The sequence below is a fragment of the Plectropomus leopardus genome, chromosome 15, assembly GCF_008729295.1.
Source record: "Plectropomus leopardus isolate mb chromosome 15, YSFRI_Pleo_2.0, whole genome shotgun sequence".
Taxonomy (NCBI): domain Eukaryota; kingdom Metazoa; phylum Chordata; class Actinopteri; order Perciformes; family Serranidae; genus Plectropomus; species Plectropomus leopardus.
The window spans coordinates 15,721,390-15,743,630 of record NC_056477.1 but is presented as its reverse complement, the minus strand read 5'-3'; the positions used below and the strand labels follow the sequence as shown (position 1 = coordinate 15,743,630).

General features: G+C 39.2%; 3 protein-coding genes across 4 annotated transcripts; 1 reads left to right on the top strand and 2 right to left on the bottom strand.

Annotated features, from left to right (window-relative positions):
- Positions 1-222: 222 nt before the first annotated feature.
- Positions 223-10,846, bottom strand: LOC121954494 (ankyrin repeat domain-containing protein 2). The gene is made up of 9 exons (XM_042502010.1): positions 10,777-10,846; positions 3,640-3,710; positions 2,331-2,477; positions 2,115-2,222; positions 1,927-2,025; positions 1,693-1,791; positions 1,469-1,567; positions 1,278-1,376; positions 223-370 (listed from the first exon to the last, which is right to left on the bottom strand). Exons 2-9 carry the CDS (start codon positions 3,706-3,708, stop codon positions 254-256), a joined length of 837 nt encoding a protein of 278 aa, XP_042357944.1. The 5' UTR covers positions 3,709-3,710; positions 10,777-10,846; the 3' UTR covers positions 223-253.
- st3gal7 (ST3 beta-galactoside alpha-2,3-sialyltransferase 7) lies at positions 5,718-10,263 on the top strand. Of its 2 annotated transcripts, XM_042502008.1 has the most exons (8): positions 5,718-5,857; positions 6,099-6,264; positions 6,342-6,468; positions 6,548-6,885; positions 7,736-7,922; positions 8,076-8,216; positions 8,531-8,680; positions 9,850-10,263. In XM_042502008.1, exons 2-8 carry the CDS (start codon positions 6,116-6,118, stop codon positions 9,934-9,936), a joined length of 1,179 nt encoding a protein of 392 aa, XP_042357942.1. In that variant the 5' UTR covers positions 5,718-5,857; positions 6,099-6,115; the 3' UTR covers positions 9,937-10,263. The 2 variants fall into 2 exon arrangements, with proteins under 2 accessions (XP_042357942.1, XP_042357943.1); XM_042502009.1 differs by lacking the exon at positions 9,850-10,263 and having other exon boundaries at positions 8,476-8,541.
- On the bottom strand, positions 10,312-22,009 carry hps1 (HPS1 biogenesis of lysosomal organelles complex 3 subunit 1). The gene is made up of 18 exons (XM_042502007.1): positions 21,723-22,009; positions 19,309-19,496; positions 18,676-18,810; positions 18,119-18,261; positions 17,371-17,479; positions 15,694-15,854; positions 15,473-15,575; positions 15,284-15,368; positions 15,128-15,186; positions 14,848-15,015; positions 14,445-14,624; positions 13,006-13,082; positions 12,772-12,909; positions 12,485-12,550; positions 12,187-12,331; positions 11,223-11,336; positions 11,058-11,140; positions 10,312-10,977 (listed from the first exon to the last, which is right to left on the bottom strand). Exons 2-18 carry the CDS (start codon positions 19,423-19,425, stop codon positions 10,815-10,817), a joined length of 2,046 nt encoding a protein of 681 aa, XP_042357941.1. The 5' UTR covers positions 19,426-19,496; positions 21,723-22,009; the 3' UTR covers positions 10,312-10,814.
- Between the last annotated feature and the right edge of the window lie 232 nt (positions 22,010-22,241).

Sequence of the window (22,241 nt, the reverse complement as noted above, 5' to 3'; positions counted from 1 at the left end):
TAAAGATAAGCACGTCATTTTGAATCTGTCAGTTGACATTTTCAAGTGTCAGAAATCACATTAATCTCAGAGGTTTGACAGCCATGCCCTGGAAAGTCAGATTTTGTTGGTTAGCACATACGGTATATTGCATATGCTCAAATATGAAATACACAGACCTACAGTGGAATCACAGAATGAATTTTTAACCTGAGACAAAAAGTCGTAGAAAGATTAAAGATAAAGAATACACTGAATAGATGTACAGCGCTATTCACTCCTCTCTCAAGGTGCTATCAGGTCCCACCTCCCTCATCTTCTCCAGTCTCTGCAGGGTCTCCATGATGTCTAACTGCCATTGTTTCACCTGCTGCACTGCCGTCACTCCTTCCTGTAACACAGTTCACATGGTTTCTTAGCCAGGGCTGAAGTATGTACAGTGCAGTTTTAATATATGAGCCACAGCAGGTAGGCTGCTTAAATGTAATCAATAATTATCTTTTAAAGGAACAGACAATATTTTTGGAAATAATGTTTATTAGCTCCTTGTCGAGGGCTTGATGAGAAGATCAATTCCACTCTTAAGTTTGTGTTAAATATGAGGTTACAAGCAACCGTTTATCTTTATCTTTCTTTTAATTACTAGCATTTCTTGGGTTGTTTGGCTTAGATTCAAAACTGGACACAGCTTGCCTGACTGTCCAAAGTAACAAAATCTACCCAACAGCACTTGAAAAACTCACTTATTAAAACCTTATAACTTGTTTATTTAATCTGTAAAAGAACTCCATGTTTAAAGGTGCCATGCCATTGGGCTGACTGTCCACTGTTGTTATCCCAAAAACAGCAGCCCTCTTTTGTTTTATTAACTTGGTTCAGACAAGAGCTCATAAAGTTAAATATCAGCGGAAATTAAAAGTCTTTCTTTAGGAGTCATACAAAGTCATATGTCATGATTTACATTATGTGATGGACTATTTCTTGTTAGGGACCAGTCACCACCAACTGGCAGAGATAAGTAGAGTCATTTCTATTTTCTGCTTTTTTGTTTGGATTAAAAATGAAGATCAATACCACCCTAGTATGTCTATTGTTAGTATGATGCCGCAGTCAGTTGATTAGCTGGAAGACTGGAAATGGGTGTAAACAGAAAAGCTAAGTAATTAACGTGTTATTTCTCAAATCTAGCTTTAGGAAAAACAAGGCCATTTATGTAAGCATATTCCCCAAAATGTCTAACTATTCCTTCCAAATAATATTCCAACTTAACCAGAAATGCACATGCTGTAAAAACTCACATGATTTTTTATTTTCGTGTCAGCCCCTGCAACTATGAGCAGCTTCACTATCTTGTATCTGTTGAGACGCACAGCATCATGCAGGGCCGTGTCCCCTTCCTGAGAGAAGAGAAAATTGTATTAATGACAGAGATGAATTATTAGAGATGCCGAAACACATCAGTGAAACACGGTGTTGAGCTGCCGCCTACCCTGTCCCTGGAGCTGATTTTGGCACCACAGGATAATAGATACTCCACGATGGCAGAGTGGCCTGTTCTTGTGGCCACATGTAGAGGAGTGCTGTATAACTGCAATGTGGACATTGTCATACACTGTGACTGTAACAAACACACGAAGGACCAACTGTATATTTAAAAATATGTTCAGCATGAGTCCTGGTATGAAGTCAGGCACAAATAAAATGCACATTCACCTTATCTCTAACATTCAGGTCAGCCCCGTGGCTCTTTAGAGCTTTGACGACTCCCAGGCTTCCCCCTCTGCAAGCCCAATGTATGGCCCTGGAGCCCAGCTGAAACACAGAAGCATGGCCCTGTTCTATTAATAGCACTCGCTGCAGGCCACTGGAGGCTGGAGCTTTAGTGAGTGAAGATAATCTCAACCAATCTCATCATCATCTTTACAGCCATGTGCCCGCATGTCTTACTTGATCTTTAAAGTTGATATCGGCTCCTTTTTCCAAAAGTATCTGAACAACTGCGGTGTGTCCCTCCAGAGAGGCACGGTGTAGTGCTGTCCTCTTCAACTGGAGAGATAAATATACGACAAGTAGAAATGATTTGCTGTAGTAAGTTGTAAATGTATCTGTTTAACTGACACGCAGAGAGAGCATACCTCATCATGTACATTTGGGTTCCCACCATCTGCCAGGTACTTATCTATTACATTCAGTTTGCCTTGACTGGCTGCATTCATGAATTCTGCAGGATCCATAGCCCCTATCTGTCCTCACACACACAGAAACACAAAGGGACAGTAGAGAGAAAGAGATTCAGTTTTTCTATCTCTGTTGTACACATGAAGATAAGGTTTCTGAAAGTTGCAGCTCACCACAGGGATTTCCGCAGACACTCGGGGTGTGTATGTTTTCTTGATCTTCTTTTTCCTTTTGCACAGCTCTGTGATATTCTCTCCCCCACTCAGGTCCAAAATCTCACAGTGTAGCTCTGAGGAGATCCTCCTCACTCTCTCCTCTGCCTGAAAAATGACAGAAACAGTAATAACGTGGAAAACACTATAAGAAAACCCAGATGAGAGAGATACAATTGGCTTGTAAAACAGATGTGCCAAGTGAGCTAAGGGGTGTTGAGGGCTTGGAATGGTAGTGTTGATGTCAGAATAAATTCACAGCATAGTGCAAGCTGGGCTTGGCCATAACAAAAGTGCATTCCCAGTAAACTGCCTCTCATATGAATGTTTTTATATTATTTATCATCAACAAAGAGAATATATGCATGTAAGCCTTTATCTGCCTTGCATTCTTGTTTTATTATACTTATTCTATACATGTAAAATAACATTTATGTTCACTCTATTAACAAGACCTTCTTGGTTTGGGGGTTCTTTTGTCTATTTTGCAGAAAAACCGTTTGATTGCCAGAATTTTTAAAACATGCTTTCATATAAGAACCCAGGGAGATCACTTGAGTCAAAGTAATTACATTTTAAATGAAATTACTGTCAACGATTATTGACCTTAATAACATCTATTCTTTACAGTTCATTATTTTGTCTGGTGCACATAAAAGGAATATAAATAAATCATAGTATAAGGGAAGAAAGATTGAACTGTTACGGCATCAGGTAATCAAACAGTCAATGTTGATTAATTTCCAAAATGTCTTTATACACAAAGTGTAAATATATGTAAATCTACATTACATTAAAATGTATGAACAGCAGCCTTCTCTGTTAATTAAACTTCAAGAAGAAAATCTCCTGACTTAAATAGGATTTACTGAAACTCTGGAAAAGAAAATTACCCAACTGCAAGCAACTGCATATCTAGTAACAACCGATTTATATGTATGTATGTGTTTTTCAGTGTATCTGCAAATACATGTTGAGGAAGGCTGACAGACATTCTATCCTCTTGTTTGGGGCTTAACTTCAATGCTGACATGTTTTCTGGGATTTAACAACTCATTAATACACATCATGCCATAAAATAGCTTTTCAGGTTTTCACAAATCAGGGCTTTTTAAATTTTGTGGTAACAGTAACATTTTTTGTTTTGTTTTTTTTTAAAGAAAGGGAATCTCACAAGTAGTGTTTAATGCTTAACATTCTAGGAGCCATACTGTGAAATTAATGACAAATCATCACAAATTGGAAACATTTGTATTTCTCTCTCACCTACCTGAGTTGTCTTTTCATTTCCCGTTTCATGGTCCATCACATTGGCTGCCCACTGCACAACCTCCTCCATTCCTGTATGATAAAAAGATACCAAAGAAGACAAAAACAGTCAATAATTTCAAAACAGCTGAAGGTTTTTAACCATAATCGAGTTAAATCTGACCGACTGCGTGTCACTTTATACAGAAGCGCTGCAAGCCCAGTGGCTCGCTAGCTGGAATGCCGGGTTCATGGTGGGACATTGTGTCACCCCGTCAAACAGGTGTGTGTGCACTTTGGTGTGTGTATGCATGTATGTTTATGTGCCAGTATAACAATCTCCCTCTCTCTTTCCCTCTCCCTCTTTTCCTCTCTGTCATGCACACAACATTCATATACAAGTACATCCAGCCCTTCAGGCATGTCATGCCGCGGGTCATGAGCTGAGGGGACATTCATTCCACAAGCTCCTGGTTTTACTCACTCCTGTTGCTACAACCATGTGTGCTCCTCTTTTACAAGGGAGTACAAGCCCATAAACACACCATTTCGGGGGATTATGTTATTTATAAAGTTTTCATTACTGCCAAGTGGTAGCTTGTAAATATTTGATTTGACAACTAACAATCAATCACTGTCCAGCCTCAGCATTGGTATTTTTTCCAACCAGTTTATAGGTATATCAAACTGAGCACACACACACATACACAAACATACACACACATGCAGTATTTTTTAGTGCATTAAACCTTTAAGCCAGGGGTGTTATACATAGGGTCACACAAGCCCACAAGAGGGTTCAATCTGGCCAAAAGGATGGCTTTTCAAACCTAATATTGATACATTTGTGAAGGCTAAGATTTCAGGAGCAAGTTAAACATTTAATATCCTACGTAAAATGCCAGCAAATTCTCATACCAGTTGCATCACTTTTATATGCCCTTCACTGCGTGACATCGACACCAAATGCACCCTTTAACACGTTTATGAGATGCAGCAGGCTTTCAACTAACTCCAATGCAGACTTCCTGTTATACTTGACCTTAAGAGTAACTGATGTAGTGTAAAGAGGGAGTAAGCCCACGTGAGGGGAGAGGGAGGGGTGGTGGATATGTCAAACAAAACCAGACTTTTACCCAGGAGACTGCAGCCCGTGTCCTGTGTGAAACCAAAAGTCAGCGTTGTTTTAACATAACATTATATAATTTACATATATTTGTCACACACTTATGTCACTCACATGATGTATTCATATCATGTTACATTAATGTAACAGACATACTTATTTTAATCCAAAATATTACATTTATTCTAAACCTAAATAAGTAGTTTTGTTGCCTAAACTTAAACACAACCATTTCACAACATTATGTTACAATGTGTTTCAGCTGTGCGTCACATAGTGATGCTAAAGGATGCCCGGTGCATCACAATAAGACACCATGTGGCATGGCAGAGCATCAGTATTTGACAACACGGGAATGGGAACAGGTTAAAAATACTGCTTTAGAGGTTTTTCCACTCTGATCAGAATAAAATGTATACTTGTTGTGGTCATAATTAAAGATATTAAACCTTGTGCAAAATATTATCAATGAATAGTTTTAACACAATCTGCTTCAGGCCTCTATATTACAATGATACTGCTGGGACTCTATTGCTATGGCACTGCCAAACCTTTTCATTACTTAATGCAGTATATAACTCAACCTATTTTCTCGACGGCTTGCTCTTTAGTTTGGTTTGGTGCACATGTAATGAAAGTGAGTATTAGATGGACTGAATGTGGAAAAACTGAAACAGATTGTTGAAATTGCACTTACATTTCTTAAGACAAATTAATTAATGTTTTCATATTGTACTGCTTTGCTCTGAAAGAAAGAGTGTCATCCGGTGTTTGTGTTTTTTTGTGTTTTTTTGATCTATTTTTTTCACACTGTATGTGTTTTCTGAGCACTTCCCCTTTTCTTGCTGACATTTACGTAGAGTTTTTTAGTGGATGAGACACACACACACACACACACACACACACACGCGCGTGCTTATTTACATTCCTGCCTGAGTGTGACTGAGCAACGTGCTAATGGTTAACCGGTGTTGTTGAGGGAAGGGGCAGAGTTCGGTAGGATCAGGAAGAAGCAACAGCCATTTTAGCTGTACAGGACACTGCTTTCCCCTCAAGCATGGAGCACAGGGGATCTGACAGTTAACCATCAGTTTACGTCTCTACCAGACTGAACGTGAGTTATATGGTTTATCTTACTCAATCTGATGCTTCTCGTATTTTTAATAGTGTACACACAATTTAAAAAATAGTGTTTGTTGACATTGGGTGGTGAAAAAGATAACACAGTACTCTTAAGCTCTATAAATACTATCATGCTGTTGTTAAGTTTCTTTATGATAGCGATATTAGTTTATTGCATATTTGCAATGAAATGAATTAGAATATAATCACTGCTGTGTGTGTGTGTGTTTCAGGTGGAAGTACAGGTGCCATGGTGACACTGAATCACTTGAGCGTAGAGGATACAGACGATGGCTTTCCACTGCTGCCTGAGGCTGCTGAGGCTGTAACGCCAACGCCTGTCTTTCACAGACAGCTGGTGACCACGAAGAGTGACTCCAGGGAATTCTTCCTCAGCAGGTACATTTCTGCAGGCACTGTATTTATTTTGTTGACCTGTTATTTAATACTATACTGCTGTTTTCTCTGCTGTGCAGGAGTGAGAACCTTGCCTTCAGTCTGGTGCTGCTGATCGGATGCTACTCAACGATTCTGATTCCTGCATACCTCCCTTCAGAAAAAGTGTCAACATTCAGTGATGACAACCAACAACCAAAGGATCTGGTACAAATACACATCTTAGTGATACTTTTGGATAATTTCTTCACTTTTGCCAAACGTCTATGTCTGCCTTTCTCTTTAGTTCTTACTAAATCGGTCAGCCTCGCTGCTGTCCGGCCCCTGTCAGCCTCGCTGGTGTCTGAACCACCTCAAGCCCTTGTCCTGCTCTGCAGGCCTTCTCGACATCCCTGTGTTTGTGCAGCAGAACAGGCCTGTGCCCTGGGATCTGTCGCCTCCTCTGGGGCTCCAGGGCAGCGAGGAGCATCTGGCCCTCGCTCTTGCATCTCTACCTCAGCCTGGCTTGCCTCCGTCACTGAGGAGTGAGGGCAGCTGCAGGCGATGTGTGGTTGTGGGCAACGGAGGAGTTCTTCATGGGAGCCATCTTGGATCCCATATAGATCAGTATGACATCATTATCAGGTATGTGCACCACAAACACAAGTGGACAGATGTCTTACTTGTGTGACAGATTCTGGTGGCTATTTTTAGCCCACACTGATGGATTTTTTCTCTCAGCAGCCAAAAATTGAATGAAGTTAATGAGAGAGTTCACCCCAAAATCAAAAAGACAAATTTTTCCAATATCTTGTGGTGCTACTTATTAACCTAGATTGTTTTGGTGTTGGGGTGTTGGATATATCAGCTGCAGAAATGTATGCCTTCTCACCAATGTAATGGAAATAGATGGCACTTGAAAAATTTAACAGCAATGTCTCTGCAGAAGTCATGACATGAATACGCAAGATAATCCACAGACCTTGTTGTGAGCAGTTTATGTAGGAACTTTTTTCTTTGTACCAAACTACAACCACCAACCAATTCACCGTGCAGAAGGAAGCATCCATCTACTCTGGATGAGAGGCTCCTGCTCATGACAGCATGAGATGTAAACAATATTAGTGTTCTCCTTGAACCATTAAATTGAAATCTTTTTACACACTGTTAAATTCTCTATTTTCATCCGAGACTTTCGGATTTGTAGTACATAACTAGCCTAGCTTGAGACAAGCCATCATTGAGGTTTGGCTATTGACCTAGAACAGAAAAAAATTAAAAAATTCAAATGTGAAAAAAATTCATTTCTATAGTTTCCTTTTTGTTTTTGTTGTATCAAATCCACTAGAAGCCACTAGAAAGGGGCTAAAGAGCTGCATGTGTCTCCAGAGCCACATGTTGCCTACCCCTGCTTTAAGGGAAATGGCCTTTAGAAAAAGACTGCATCATCAAAATATAATCAATTTCATACATCCATTTTCATCTCTGTCACCAGGCTCAATAATGCTCCAGTGCCTGGCTTTGAGAGAGATGCTGGTTCCCGCACCACCATTCGCCTGATTTACCCAGAGGGAGCACCCCATTCCGCAAACGAGTACCAAAAGACCGCCATGGTTGCCCTGGCGGTCTTTAAGAGCCTGGACCTGGACTGGCTCACTTCTGTCATCACCAAACAGCCACTGGTGAGCCTACATCACAGGAACTGTTACAAACAGAAACTGTGTCTTACATAAGCCATGAGTGTCACAGCAACTCATGCAGCAACACCACTATCACATCATCACGCTCATTGCCTCACACGCTCTACATCTCCTGTGTTGTTTTTTTTTTAATAGAGCTTCTGGTCCAAAATATGGTTCTGGAGGGAGGTGGTGGAGGATATTCCCATGAGACCGGAAAATTTCAGGATCCTTCACCCAGAGATTATTCACAAGACAGGACAGGTTCTGCAGAAATATGCTCTGAAACAGGGAAATGTGAGTTCAACATGCTTTGCTCATGCTATCTTGTATGCTTTCATAAAAATGCTGCATGCAAACAGACAAAATAGGAATCCTAGAACAATGGCACATCTATGTAGCCTAACCTGTCCTGAACCCTGCTTAGCCTTGTATTGACTTTGCTACAAGCCGAAGAATTAAGGTAGTGAAAGATAAGCAAACACAACCTGCAGTTCATGACGCTAACACGATCATCCCATTACCCACTGTTCTTTATAATGGGTGTTTCTTACAGAGCAAATATTGGTGCTGACACTGGTTGTAGAAGAGCATTTTCTCTCCTCAAATAGATGGTGCCAACACTAGGTGCCAGTGCGGTGGTGATGGCTTTGCAGCTGTGTGACCAGGTGAGCCTGGCAGGGTTTGGGTACAACATGCAGCACCCAGAGGCCAGGCTTCACTACTATGAGACCATACGCATGGACGCAATGAAGGCTCAAGTAAGTTGAGATTAACAAACAATGGTACGCATTTCTAAAGGGACAGTCTCAAATCCAAAGAAATATATTTGCAAAACTCAACAGCAATGTCGCTTTGAAGATATTATGACTCAGTTTCTCAAGTTGTTGCAAATACTTTCATGTAGCAACTATTTTCATTTTATTGAACTACACCTGCCAACCCTTTCACTGCGCAGACGGGGCAACCATTACAGTTTAGTTTAGCTAGCTAGGACAGCATTAATGTTTACATCTCTCACTGTCACAAGCACGAGCCCCTCATCATGAGTCCCATTGTGTGCTGTAATATTGTAGGTGGGTGTAGATCTGTATAAAGAAAATAGTTCCTTAATGAAGCTTCTCACAACAAGATCTGTGGATGTGGGAGGACAATAAGTCAAAGGGACCCTGAGCACAGACCTGTATAAGGCCCCACCACCTGTCCTAAAGAGGACTGGAAGCGCACATACACTTTGTGGTGATTTGGTCCTTCGTTGTTGTAGTCATTTTGTGCCTCTCTGACATTGTTTTGCCCCTTTAATGGTTATTTTGAGTCTCTTACATATTTTTTGTCTTTTTTTGTTGTTTTGCCCCTTTTAGTAGTTATTGTGATTCTCTCTGAGGTCACTTTCTGTCTGTTTTGGTCACTGTGTGTATTTTTGCAGTCATTTAGTGTCTCCTTGAGTTTGTTTGACCCCTTATGTAGTTATTTCGTGTCACTTTGCAGTTCCTTTGCATTTCTTTGCGGTGTTGTGTCTCTTCCTGGTCAATGTGTGTTAAAGTGAAGGGATGGGGGGCTAACACTTTGAGCCAACGATCCTTTGCCCAGTAGGTCCGTTCAGTAACCCATTAATGTCTGTGGATTATCTTGGGTAACCAGGTAATGATTTCTGGAAAGAGACATTGCTTAAGAGTTTTTCAAATGTATTTTTTGGCGCTTTGAGCACCACAAGCTGAGTGCCATCTAGTTCCATTATATCAGAGAGAAGGCAGACATCTCTATGGCCGATATTTCTGACACTCTGCAACAAATCAATCTAGGTTGATAGCTATCACTACAGGTAAGAGGAAAAATATGTGTTTTTCATTTTTGAGTGAACTGTCCGTTTAAGGCTCACAAGCCTCATATTTTGATTTTTTTAGGGCTTATTCTTCTTCTCATCATCCAGGTGGTGCATGACGTCAGTGCAGAGAAACTCTTCTTGAGGGACCTGGTGGCTGCAGGAGCTGTGACCGACCTCACAGGGGCTCTCTGAGTTAGCAGTGCAGAGGCTGATGATAATGTACTTAACTCTACATGCACTCCTCCCTCTCACTGTGAGCCTGTGTGCGGTCCTCCATAGCTTTGCCCTGCTGGAAGAATCCTACACAGCGTGGACTGACCTTTAAAATGCTCACAGTCTCCAAGGTTGACTGACGAGTGGGCAAATTAAAGGTTAGAATAGCTCGCTATTGGTGTGACTAACCTCAGCATATCTTTCGGTTACAAGAATAAGAATCAGATGTTATAATGATGAATAATTTTGTAATCACACCAGAACATGTAAGCATGAACATGTAAATTAAATGGTCAGTGGTAAAAATAGTGCGATTTAAATTATTTTTACAATGACTCAATAAACAATTGAATGTACAACTTATTGTGTTTATTGTCTCCAAACTATAATCTATATCGAGGGAGACATACAGTATTTGCTTTTGCGTGTTTCACTCACACAAGTTATGACAAGAAGTTTTAAAGGCAACAATGGGCAATATCTGCAGTTATAAAAATCAGTCAGCTGCAAACATATACAGCAGTACTAATAAATAGAGAATAGGGCATATATGAGTAGTCAAAAATATATTACAAACAATTAAGGGATATACTTCATGTAAGACAAATAGTGCATAAGTCCACAAATGCTTTGATTGTGCTAATCATAAGTGCTTCTAGTAAACAACTTTTTTTTTTCATTTTATCATAGAATAAATAACCTTATAAACAATTAAAATGATAGAAACATGAAACACAGGCACACTAGACACGTTATATATAATGTGTACAAAGAGCGAGATATTCCTTTTCTCTTCTTGGTAATACAACAAACAAGTACCTTGGCTACTGTGACTCAGTCCAAGTGTGTGGGTGCATCTACAGCAGAGGATTGCGTGAAGGCTCCCACAGTTTGCTCGCCAGCTGTCTGCAGTGCTGGAGGATGATCTCAGTGGGGATGACCCCCAGGTGAACCGTCAGCAGCTCGTAGCATTTCACCACCTCACCCTGGTGAGTCTTGCTATAGTACCGCAGCAGCTTCCTGCAAGACATATTACTTTCTACAGTCAGCAGCACCCTTGTTTGGAGTAATAACAATTTCTTTCATGTGCGGTTGGTTACCTGTAGTAATCCCAGGCAAGCATCCCAATGGGGGCAGAGTCATCAGGCAGGATGGGTATGTCCCCTGCCTCTAACTTGTAGCCCTGATTGATGAGACATACATATTATATGATATAATGATATTACTCGATACTAAAACTAAGAAATAACATTCCAAAAACTTACAGTTTCATTTTCAAACCAGAGGAAGTAGCAGAAGTAGAAGTCTCCATCGCGCAATGTGACAGTGGAGTAACCCTTCTGGAGATAGCGCCGCGCTGTGCTGACGTGGCTCCACACCTTCAGGACAGATCAGTAAAGAGAAAGATTAACAAACATTTTCAAAGAACAATTTTATGCCCCAAATGTCAAATTGAAAATGTTATCTAACTAATAAAATATTTTAATCTGTACAAAAAAAAGAGTAAAAACAACAAATTGCTACTTTAGGGGGGGTATGTGGTGGACTATGTCTTGGTCATTTCTGGAGTTTCCATAGATGGCCCCATTTAAATAATCTATAGCACATGGTCTATATTACATAGCACAAGTGCATTTAGGGCATGTCCAGTCCCCTTTGCCAGTTTAATGGCGCATAATCTATGTGCAAAGTAAGGTGCAAGAGGCAAAGGGGTTGTATGTAGTCCCTCAATTTATCATAGATGTCAGACATAACATGAATAAGTAAGTGTCATCTCCCCTTAAAAGTCAGTCAACAGCTGTGTTTGTCTAAAAACTAGCAGTGACAGTCAGCCATCCTGTGTCGCTCTGCACCAGGTGTTAATTAGGGCCCCCACTCTTCATTATAAGCCAAGCAAAGAGACTGTAGGCTCCCACTACACATGAGAGACAAATGTCTGCATGGTATCAACACATTTGGTCGTGTATGTGCTTATATCTCGTGACTTTTTTGGTGTTCTACAGACAAAACTGGCAATATACTATCCTAACCAATCACATAAAGAAGGTTCTATTTCTTAATTTAATTTGATAAGTCAGTAATTAAATATTACTGATTCTGTGCACTAAAAGCAGGGGAAAACTAAAATTAGTCTATGATGAACAGATTCTGGTGTGCTCTTTGTCTGTCTATCAGCAGTTTAAAATCACTCGAATTACTTTGAAGATGTTCACTTATTGTAGACTTGACCTTGTTTTTAATGAACTGAGCCACTGGTCCCTTCCCCAGCTCAGATGTGTTGCGCTCTGTGATGTTAAGTGATGGTGCAATCATTTGTCCGGTGGATCGGTCCAAGCAGATAAAATGGATGAGTCCTGGGAAATCCTCCAGGTAAGTGAGATTAACTGGGTTAAGATCAATACACTCAGGACAACACTGTTATACCTCATTTAAAGAGATTTCCAGGCGTATGCATATTCCAGAAATATTATAAATTCACACATAGCATTGCATCACAGGGGGCAGGATTATTATGCTAACAGGATATGACACCATGGTGATATTCCTCTTGCTTTTCACCAACAGGAAGTCTTTCCAGTCCATCAGTTTCTCTCTGGGAGACGGTGAAAGAAAAAGAGTAGAACAGAAAGACGGTGACAAAAAATAAGACAAGGAGAAAGAGGATACAGACATGAACAATGTAGGATGCTCCTCTTGGAGGTATGTGTGCACTAAAATGTAGTTCAAAATATTCAAAACTGATTCACATTTGAAAATTTTACACAAGGTAACAAAAAAGTAGTGCAAAAAGAGGTTTGGCTGACTGATACACACTGCACCATGGTCTGGGCTCGTTCCTGCAGACCGGGGGAGAGACGTCTAGGAATGTCAGCAGGTCCAGATTCAATGAGAAAACACTGTCGGTATATGCCACACAGCTGGGTCTTCATATTCTTACAACAGGGGATGAGGCTTAAACAAAAACATGAATGTCAGAAAAATGCAAAGGATCGTCCAATGGCTTTGCTATAATGCATTTTGTCCAGCAGGGGGCTGCAGCAGACTTACTCTCTGTTGAACCCCGGTCCTCCTCTGGCAAAGGCTCGGTTCTTGAACTGTGTCCAGACATTTTGTAACTGTGCAGACTAGATTCAAAACGAAGGAACAGAAACAGATGTTACTAAATGGTGTATAAAGCCGTTGGACACTTAATGTAATACTTTTTACTCCACTTTCAAGATTTTAACCAAATTTGAGGGTGATTTTAAGACAGATCATCTTTAATATTACAGCATTGCAGGTAAATGTATAGTTAAAAATTCTATATTTAGCACAGTGCAGAGGTAGGTTTTATGAAGTAATATGGTTATTAGAGTGAGTTAGATTAATCTTTTGCCAACAGGTAAGTGCAAATATAAAGTACCAAGACAGTACCAGATTCAGTGGTAAGTTTAAATATTAAATGTTAAATTAAACTGGATAAAATGTTTGTGGAAATAAGGACCTCACAAATTCACATTTAAGAGTATTTATTGACCTCTAAGGCCTAATATTAAAAACAATAATAATTTAAGATGTTTTAAGACATTATATGGACCTGCAGACACCCTGTAAGTGTAGATCTGAGAATATCTTCATATGATTAATCACACTCATTTTTATAATAAGCAAGGAGCTGGTCATTTTGGCTGAGGTACCTTTCTCTATAAGGTGCTTTTATTAGATTTACAGTTGATTAATTAAAGTTTTGAACAACAAAATAAATCTTCCAACAAAACATTATTTTGTATTATAATCTACCATAATCTAACATTTTTAAGGTACTCAGTGTTTGCCATGAGAAAAGCATAGTTTTTGACATTGCATTAAATTTGAATGAATTGCTATTAAAACTGTTGCACTGTTTTGTGAATGATGCTGTTATCACAAAGACTGAATCATCTTTTTTTTTTTTTTTAACAGGCCAATAGCAAAAAAACCTTTATTTTACTGTAAATTTTACAGTAGTTAATGTGCAGGATTTTAGGGTGTTATTTTAGAAAGTTAGTCATGTTTTGGTGAGATATAAATGCTTAATTTAAAAGCAGACAATTGTTGGACATGTTGTGTATGGCACGCAACATGTTGTACGAAGTAGGGCTGTAACCAACGATCAGTCTATTTGGTGATTAATCTGATTATTTGTTTGACTGATCCATTTGTTTTTTGGTCTGTGAAATGTCCGAAAGTGGCGAAAAATGTCGATCCGTGTGTCCAAAAGCCAAAGATGATGTTTTTAGATGTCTTATTTCGTCCACAACTTAAAGATATTCAGTGCACTCTCATAGAGGAGTATAGAGCCCAAAAATATTTAAGAAGCTGGAAACAAAAAAAGTCTGACTTTTTTTAAAAACAAGTTACTCAAACCTATTAATGATTATCAAATCAGAAGACAAATAATTTATAGTCAACAACTAACTGATTAACTGTTGCAGCTTTAGTTAACAGCTTCACATAAAAACACATACCTGTATGTCACTTGGCCCCAGGGCTTTAATGAATCTATCCAGCTTGCTACGGATGTCGTGTATCGTCGGCTGGCCTTTAGTTGCAGCCGAACCTTCTTGGCCTTCACTTAAACGCTTCTCCAACTTAGCGAAGGCTTCCAAAAACGTATACACTGATATGGCCACTGCACTGGTGGGAATCTAACAGATTAAAAACAGAGACCCGAGTGGTTCGAAAATGGGAGCAAATATTGTGAACGCTGTATTAAACTGTAGTTAAGTAAGTGCAGATAGAAGTGTCATAAGTGTGCCTCCTGCTGGCCACACAGCCACAGCATGTGATGACAGAGAGGGAGGAAATTGTATCTACAGCATGTGACAGCTAAATGAGTAAATACGTGGGTGTGTGCTGGTATTCCCAAACCTTAGTGAGCAGCACAAGTGTGATGCCAGACCACAGTGGCAGACAGTACATGGAGTGAGGCATCATGGGATACAGCCCATCTTTTTGTGAGACCTCTAAGAAGACTCTGCGAGGGCTCGTAGGGTCGGGAGGAGGAACTTCCAGAGTCTGCAAGCTATCCTCTGCCATCTGCAGACATTATTATTTTATGCAGTTAACAAACCAAACAATCAGTTTATTTTATGTTGAATATTATAGATCAGATTAACTATTAGGAATACACAGTGAGACACACTCTCACCTGGACGTCTGGGTCCACAAACTCAAACACAGGGGTGCTTCCTCTCACTGGCTTCTCCGCTGACAAACATGAAGACAACATACGTCATCGTCATTACTGAAATGTATTAAGATAAACTGCTACATACAAACACACAGTCTCCACCACACAACCCACCTGAATTGCTTGAGTCCCGGTCTGTCGGGGACGGCTCCGGTGTGTAAAAACTTTCAGGTCCAGAACCAGATGTACTCTCAACATCCTTCACAGACAACATGCAAGCAAAAACAGACAATAAACAACCACAATTACGATGACCAACACATTGTGGTTACGCTGTGTGAGCCGCTGCCAACATTTATCTACCTCAGGATTCGAATCATCCAGGTCTACGTTGCTTGGATACATATTCTGCGCCATGATGATGAGGGCCAGAAGGTCTGAGGTGGAGAGCGTGCTCGCACTGCGGCTATAATGAGCACAGGTGCAAAGAGACAGCATACTTTATAAATAAATCTTAAAAGTTATAAATAAGAAATAGTGTAAGTTATAGGATGAATGTGAAGGGTTTTTAAACACATCTGTACCTGGAGTAAAAGGCAAGCAGTTTGGTGTGAACCAGGATGAAGGCATGCAGCACCTCCTCTCCAGCTCTCTCCATGCTGCTGTTGAGCTGCTGAACTAAACGGCGCTCCAGGAACTCGATGCACTGCTCGCACAGCGTGGGGTGGATCAGCCTCTCCACTGCCTGAGAGAGGGAGGAGACGGCACAAAGACGTGGGTGATAATGAGAACATGATGGCTTCTCAAATTTTACACAGTATGTAATGACCTGCGTCTCTAATGAGAATGAGAACTAAAGGATAGCTGGCGTGTCAAGTTTTTAATTTTTCATTAATTGACCTAAAAAAATTACTTGAATAGGATAAGTACCAGCCTCAAAGGGGAATCCAAATTACATGCATCTTTTTTACATGGAAAAATAGCATACTGAAAATGTTCTCAGTAAGGCTGGAAGCTGTTATTTAACAGGAAAGTTAACATTTTAAAAAATGTATTCCTACTACAATGATCAGTATGTATTTTAATTTGTAAGGTAAACTGGTGGCAGGTTTTGGATGTAGAATTTAAGCAATGTCAAAATATAAATTAATTCCAGAATATATACAAGAAAACCCTTTTTAAGAGGTAGAAGGATTATTTTTAAAATAACATTAAGAAAAATAATAATAATTAAAAAATTGTGAGTTGTTTATCTGATCAATTTTGAGAAAATTGAGTTATGGAAAAGGGGAAGGACAATTTAAGTGAATCTTTATTTGTACTCTGTTTTGGACATATAGATATTTAATAATGCTTATTTGTGTTGTTTATGAAAATGTGTATATTGAGAGTTTACTTTAGCATTACTGTTCATTTTATTTAATATTCTTGGTTTTTTTTTATTTTACTAAACTTAACTAAAAGTGGGGATTTCAGATGAGTATAATTGAGAAAAATAGTTAAAAATAGAACCATGTCTGCATTTTTTGGATGACAGCTTTAATGTCAAGACTGGTTCACTGTTCACCGAGTGATAGCTGAGTAGACAGGTGTACAGACATGGCTCGATCCATGGATGCACTTGAAATTAAAGATTGTGTTTCAGACTTTTAACAAACTTAGTTCAGCATGCAAAAAAGGTACAGAAAGCCATAATAACCCAATTTGAAAGGGAATTTCTAGCAGTTTCTGCCATCTAGTGGTTTAAATTTTCACATTCTAAATCTGACGGAGTAATGTACCTAAGGTAGTTGGGGTTTTACTAATAAATTATGTGACCATAACTAAAACTAAAAACCATTGTTCCATTGATGGAAGCAAGAGCCCAAACATATTATAAGCAAGAAGAAAAAAACCACTACATATATGAAAAACAATGAAATATATCACAGATACATCATAACACAACATCTAAACAATAATATCTGTGCATTATAATAACACTGACACCTCAATAAGGCGTTTGGTCCTGCTTTATTGCATACAGGACTTCCTGAGGGGACAAATAAAGTAAGTAGCTTGAATCTGTGTCAAGGTGGCAGAACGCTGAAGTCTGCTGCCCATAGTCCCCATATAGGAAGAATAAACTGGTGAGTGAAAAATGCAAATGATAATTTAAATAAACCTATAGCAATATTTGAAAAATCTAATGAAATCAAGACACATTTTGTAAAACCCAGTAGCGTAATTTGCCTGCTTTATAAAGTGGCAGTGTACTGCACCTCCACTAAGAAGCTCTGGTCGTTTTCTCGGAGGTAGCTGTAGGTCTCCAGCAGCGACTGGAGATGTTTCCACAGCCTCGCTCTTTGCTCCATGTCCTGAGGACGCAGTCTGGTGACAAACGGCACAGTTTTATAGATCAGCCAGATGCTGCTTTAAAGACCAGGTAAAATAAAAAAATAAATTTTCACAATTACAATCCTGTGTGCTTGTGTTGATCATTTATCTCCTGTTACTTAAGAATGTGTTGGGTTTTTTTTTAAATCAAAATATGTCTTCTCTCTTTCTGTAAAACACAGTAAAGCAGTTTCATATGTATGATAATTCATTCTTCACTCAGGGGCATTTACAAAAGTTAATCCCATCAAATAAGACTTTGACTATGTAGCTACACAGGTCATATAAAAACATTTGTGATGTGTGTAGATATCAGTGGTTTTGTGTTCATTTCCAAAACACTTTGTTTAAGGTTGTAATATGTCTCCCTCGTCCTCCTCCTGATCTAACGGTAAGGGAGGTGTATGTGGAGCCATCAATCTGCTGTAGCTCCGTACTGCACTAACCTCTAAGCCCGCCAACGATTCAATCAAATGTGAAAGATTTGATTTAAATCCCACTTGTAACTGTGCATATATGTTCTGTTCATTAGGAAATACGTCATAGTACAGAAGCTAGAGATGTTCTAACCTCTCTTTCACATGGACTTTAAATCTATTTGTTATCAAGAAGGAATGCAGCAAACTGTCTTACTCTCTCTTGAGGAGGTTACTGCTGAGGGTGACCATGCCAAACAGGACCTCAATCATCTTCTTCATCACATAGATCTTCCTCCTCAGGTCATCCTCTCCCTCCTCCCCGTCTCCATTCACAGCAATATAGAGACACTCATCAAACTGAAGAGGACACAAAATGACCAAATTAGATTGCAATGCCCCATTGATAACATGGAAAATAAAGTGATGACTGTTTTATTCAGCTGTTCCTAAGGGGGATAAAAATATTTGCACTGGAACAACCTGAAAGGCCTCTCAAACTGAACAGAACTGTAATATGTCAAGTATATCACGCACTGCGCGAGGACAAAGCTCCGTTTGATTCCTTAACAAGACTCACATGACAAACATGACGCTTCACTGTAAAAGAGGCCTGCACTCAAGGCAAAGTTCAAGAATGCAGGAATCTGCTTTACACATGGAGGGATTTCAAAACGAGGTCAAAAGAGGAATAAGAACAACCTTTTCAATATTTAATGGTTATGGTTGGATAAGCTAATTCTGGGATTTGTGCAGCTTTTATTTTGAAACTACCTGGTGCAGGACATAGATATGGTTGTTTTCTGTGGTGAAGGACGTGTAGCTGTCCCCCAGTCTGTCCACCATGGTGCTGCAGGAGATGATGATGGGAGCAAACAGAGTGTTGATGCTGTCCTCGAAGGCTGGAAGCTGAGTGTCAAAAACAAAGAAAGGAGGCAAAGAAATGCATCGTGTTGAACTGGAACCACCAAAGGCCACCAACATTCAGTTTGTTTAAACAAGTTTTGAGTGAAACTTTACTTTTTGAACAGCCTAAAAAATAAGTTGGACATATTTCTGAAAACACGGAAACCTCTTATGGACCGCTGACTACAACCTAGCCGGCTAGACTTGATCTGATTCTATATGGAAAGAAGACATATGTTTTGTGACCATAGTTGATCTATTGATGTATTTTTAATATATTTATTTTATTATTTTGTCATCTATTTACTCATTTATGTTTAAATAGTCTACTCATTTATTTTGTTGTCCTTATAATTGTTTTGTTTAATTATACTCTTATTGTTTCTGTATTATCTTTTAAATGTTTGTCAATTGTTAAATGCTGAGAATAATTATTGAAAAGCTACAGGAGATCAGTAAAAAAGTGCACACACAGTATCTGTTGATTTTCCTCCTCCTTACCCCCTGGCCCTCCTCCTGAGACGCCCCATACTGATCCTGGACGTTCTGACGAAATTCAGGGTCAGTCCAGTGAAACAGGACATCAGCCCTCTCACTGGCAATCAGCAAACACTTCATCTGGACCACAGACACGCTGTCCTGCCTCGCTGTGGCGTCTTATTTATTCCAACCACTCCACATGCATTACACTATAAAGAAAAAGGTTAAAAGATATAAAACAGTGTAAAACAGTACTTTCACACAGGCCTAGCAATGAATACATTAGCCACTAGAAACACTGAAGACACTTTTTTTTTCCCATACCCCTTTGCCCTTTTGACCTAAAATAAACAGTATCTAAGAGCTGATATTTTATCAATGACAGCCTCTGGTGAGAGCGCAGATAAAAAAGTAAGGTCAGAGGCAAACATGCCAGCTGTGAGAGAATTCAGGACACTCTCTGTCCAACCAGATATAAGAGTCCACCTCAAGAGATATAGGCTTTTCTAATTCTCTGTAAGAAAAGATTTTTCAAATGACTTATAAGCGATCTGGGTCATCTTTTGAGATCAGTGAGATCAGACTTAATTTGACGATAACTGGGTGACTCAGCTTTGTGAACTTATTGCCCTCTGAAATCGGCTTATTCAAAAAAAGAAAAAAACCCTCAGAGGCTTAATGTCTTTACAATCCTTTAAATTTAGTAAAGATGATGCTGCACTTCTTTTTTACCAACTCTTTGTACTGGACTCCATTTGAATCACACAAAGGTTGAAATAATGATGACAAAGAAAAAACATTGTGTAATCTCTCTGGTCGACTCACCTTCAAAGGCAGAAAAAATGTGAACACTTCCTTAATGGTATTTTATTTTATTTTATTTTACCTTTATTTAACCAGGCTGCTCCCATTGAGATCAAGAATCTCTTTTTCAAGGGAGACAAAGAATTGCAGACAGAGACACAAGGTGAGACAAAATCCAACTCACAAGCACTAAAGTTGACATTTAAAGAGAACTGTTTATGAGTCAAAAGAGTCAAGTCGTTCGTTTTAGATTTAAAAACATTCAGCTCCCTGAGTTTCAAGTCATTCTGCAACAAATTCCAGGCTGAGGTATATATAAAGGTGTACCTATGTAAGAGCCTATGCGTCGCCAGAGCAGGCCATCCTACCTAAGAGTGCATTTTATTGCTATCATCAAAGATGTGCACACAGCCTGCTGACCCTTCATAGATGCACAAATGCGTGCATGGGCACGCTGCAAAATTTTTTGAAAATGATCCTTGTACTGATAACCTGATTTTATCTGCTGTAGACTGTAAATGTGCAGTAACACATGAAGGTACAATGACATCTGCAATTTTTCCACAAAGATGTATGTAACAATATGCAGTGGCCGAATGCAACTAAGTACATCACTCAAGTAGCCTACTGTATTTAAGTACAATTTTGACATATTCGTATTTTATTTTAATGGCACTTTCTACCTCTGGTCCACAACATTTCTGGGGGAAATATTGCCTTTTTAATCCACATGTATCTAACAGTCTTAGTTATTACTTTATAAATCATGAAATTTGGTAATTCACACAACATACTGGTTTTAATCATTTATTTAAAAAAAAAGATCTTGTAAAGTACACTACCCATCAGTTCATACGTAAGGCTAAAATGATTAGTCAATTCAAAGAAAGTTTTGGGGAATATTTTGATAATTTTTCATGCAAAAACATCATGGTTCAAGCTTCACTAATGTGAGGATTTGAAATGTTTAATCATGTAAAAAAAGTTTAATCTTTTGAACTTTTTTTTCACTATTGGATGCACAGAACAAACTTGGGCTCTTGGTAATTGTGACTGCATTTTCTGAATTTTCAAAAACCAAATAATCATTTGATTAATTAAAAAACATAAGCAGCAGATCAATCCCTACTGAAAATAATTATTAGGTGCAGTGTGATACAAATATAGTGAAAAATAAACTCCACCTAAACCAACTACAAAAGTAAAATCGTGCTTTTATATAAATGCACGAGTAATAATAATCGTATGTATCAGTATAAAAGTCAAAGGGGACATTTTCTGCACGAGTTTTTGTTTGCTTTTAATACTTAATACATTCTCCTGATCACACTTACATATTTTTACTTAAGACAGGGTATTTTACATTGTACCTTTACTGAAGTTAAGGATCTAAATACACTGAATACATGCTTTACGAGCATGTATGTAGGTCACAGGGTTTATTCGGCTGATGTCAGAGCTTTTTTAATCATCTGAAGCATAGGCGATTTAAACTGTTCCGATCCGTATATTACATCCCGTGTTTTAGTAAAGCCTGAATTTACTTCCTCTTTCAAAACCTGTAACTCCCTCGATGCACGCTCAATGTGGCAAACAAACACACATTTAAAGTTCACCAAATCAAAACTCACTCTGTGTTTCTTGCGACGGATGATCCCTGCATCTCAGTTTCTGTTTGTCGCAGTTTTCCAAAACTTGAGCTCTTCAGCTCGTGGATGTTGTCATGCTGCTGTCTCGGCCCGAACCTGCTTCCTCCTGCTGCAACACCGCGGAGTCACGTGACTTCAGCAGCAGGAAGTCTGATCTGAAAACAGATAGTCGAGATATCAAACTGTTCAGAGGAGCTGCCTTGTAAGACTGCTCCTGCATGAGTGTTTGTCGTAAAATGTTTTCAGTCGGTTGCCCTCGCTCTTCCTGGAGGAGCCCGATGATCAGTGAGGCAGCAAAAAAATCACGTGCTGGTGCCTTAACTGGGGCACATGACTTGGAGGCTGTGCTGTGGACAATAGTTTGGCATCTCTGGAATGCAGTTTAATGGTTGAGATTTAGATTAGACATGTTGTGTACGGTAAAATGACACATATCCCTTAATTCCCCTCCTATAGGATATAATTGAATAGAATATGTCTTTATTATCATTGCACAAGTAC

Excerpts from the sequence above, each read along its gene's own strand:
- hps1 (XM_042502007.1), bottom strand. The coding sequence starts at position 19,425 with ATGAAGTGTTTGCTGATTGCCAGTGAGAGGGCTGATGTCCTGTTTCAC. Across the intron at positions 18,262-18,675 it reads ATATCTATGTCCTGCACCAG|TTTGATGAGTGTCTCTATAT; the intron begins GTAGTTTCAAAA and ends TGTCCTCTTCAG. Across the intron at positions 10,978-11,057 it reads CTTGCCTGGGATTACTACAG|GAAGCTGCTGCGGTACTATA; the intron begins GTAACCAACCGC and ends TATGTCTTGCAG.
- st3gal7 (XM_042502008.1), top strand. The coding sequence starts at position 6,116 with ATGGTGACACTGAATCACTTGAGCGTAGAGGATACAGACGATGGCTTT. Across the intron at positions 6,265-6,341 it reads AGGGAATTCTTCCTCAGCAG|GAGTGAGAACCTTGCCTTCA; the intron begins GTACATTTCTGC and ends TCTGCTGTGCAG. Across the intron at positions 7,923-8,075 it reads TCATCACCAAACAGCCACTG|AGCTTCTGGTCCAAAATATG; the intron begins GTGAGCCTACAT and ends TTTTTTTAATAG.
- LOC121954494 (XM_042502010.1), bottom strand. The coding sequence starts at position 3,708 with ATGGAGGAGGTTGTGCAGTGGGCAGCCAATGTGATGGACCATGAAACG. Across the intron at positions 1,568-1,692 it reads ACCTGAATGTTAGAGATAAG|TTATACAGCACTCCTCTACA; the intron begins GTGAATGTGCAT and ends TCCACATTGCAG. Across the intron at positions 1,377-1,468 it reads AAATCAGCTCCAGGGACAGG|GAAGGGGACACGGCCCTGCA; the intron begins GTAGGCGGCAGC and ends CTCTTCTCTCAG.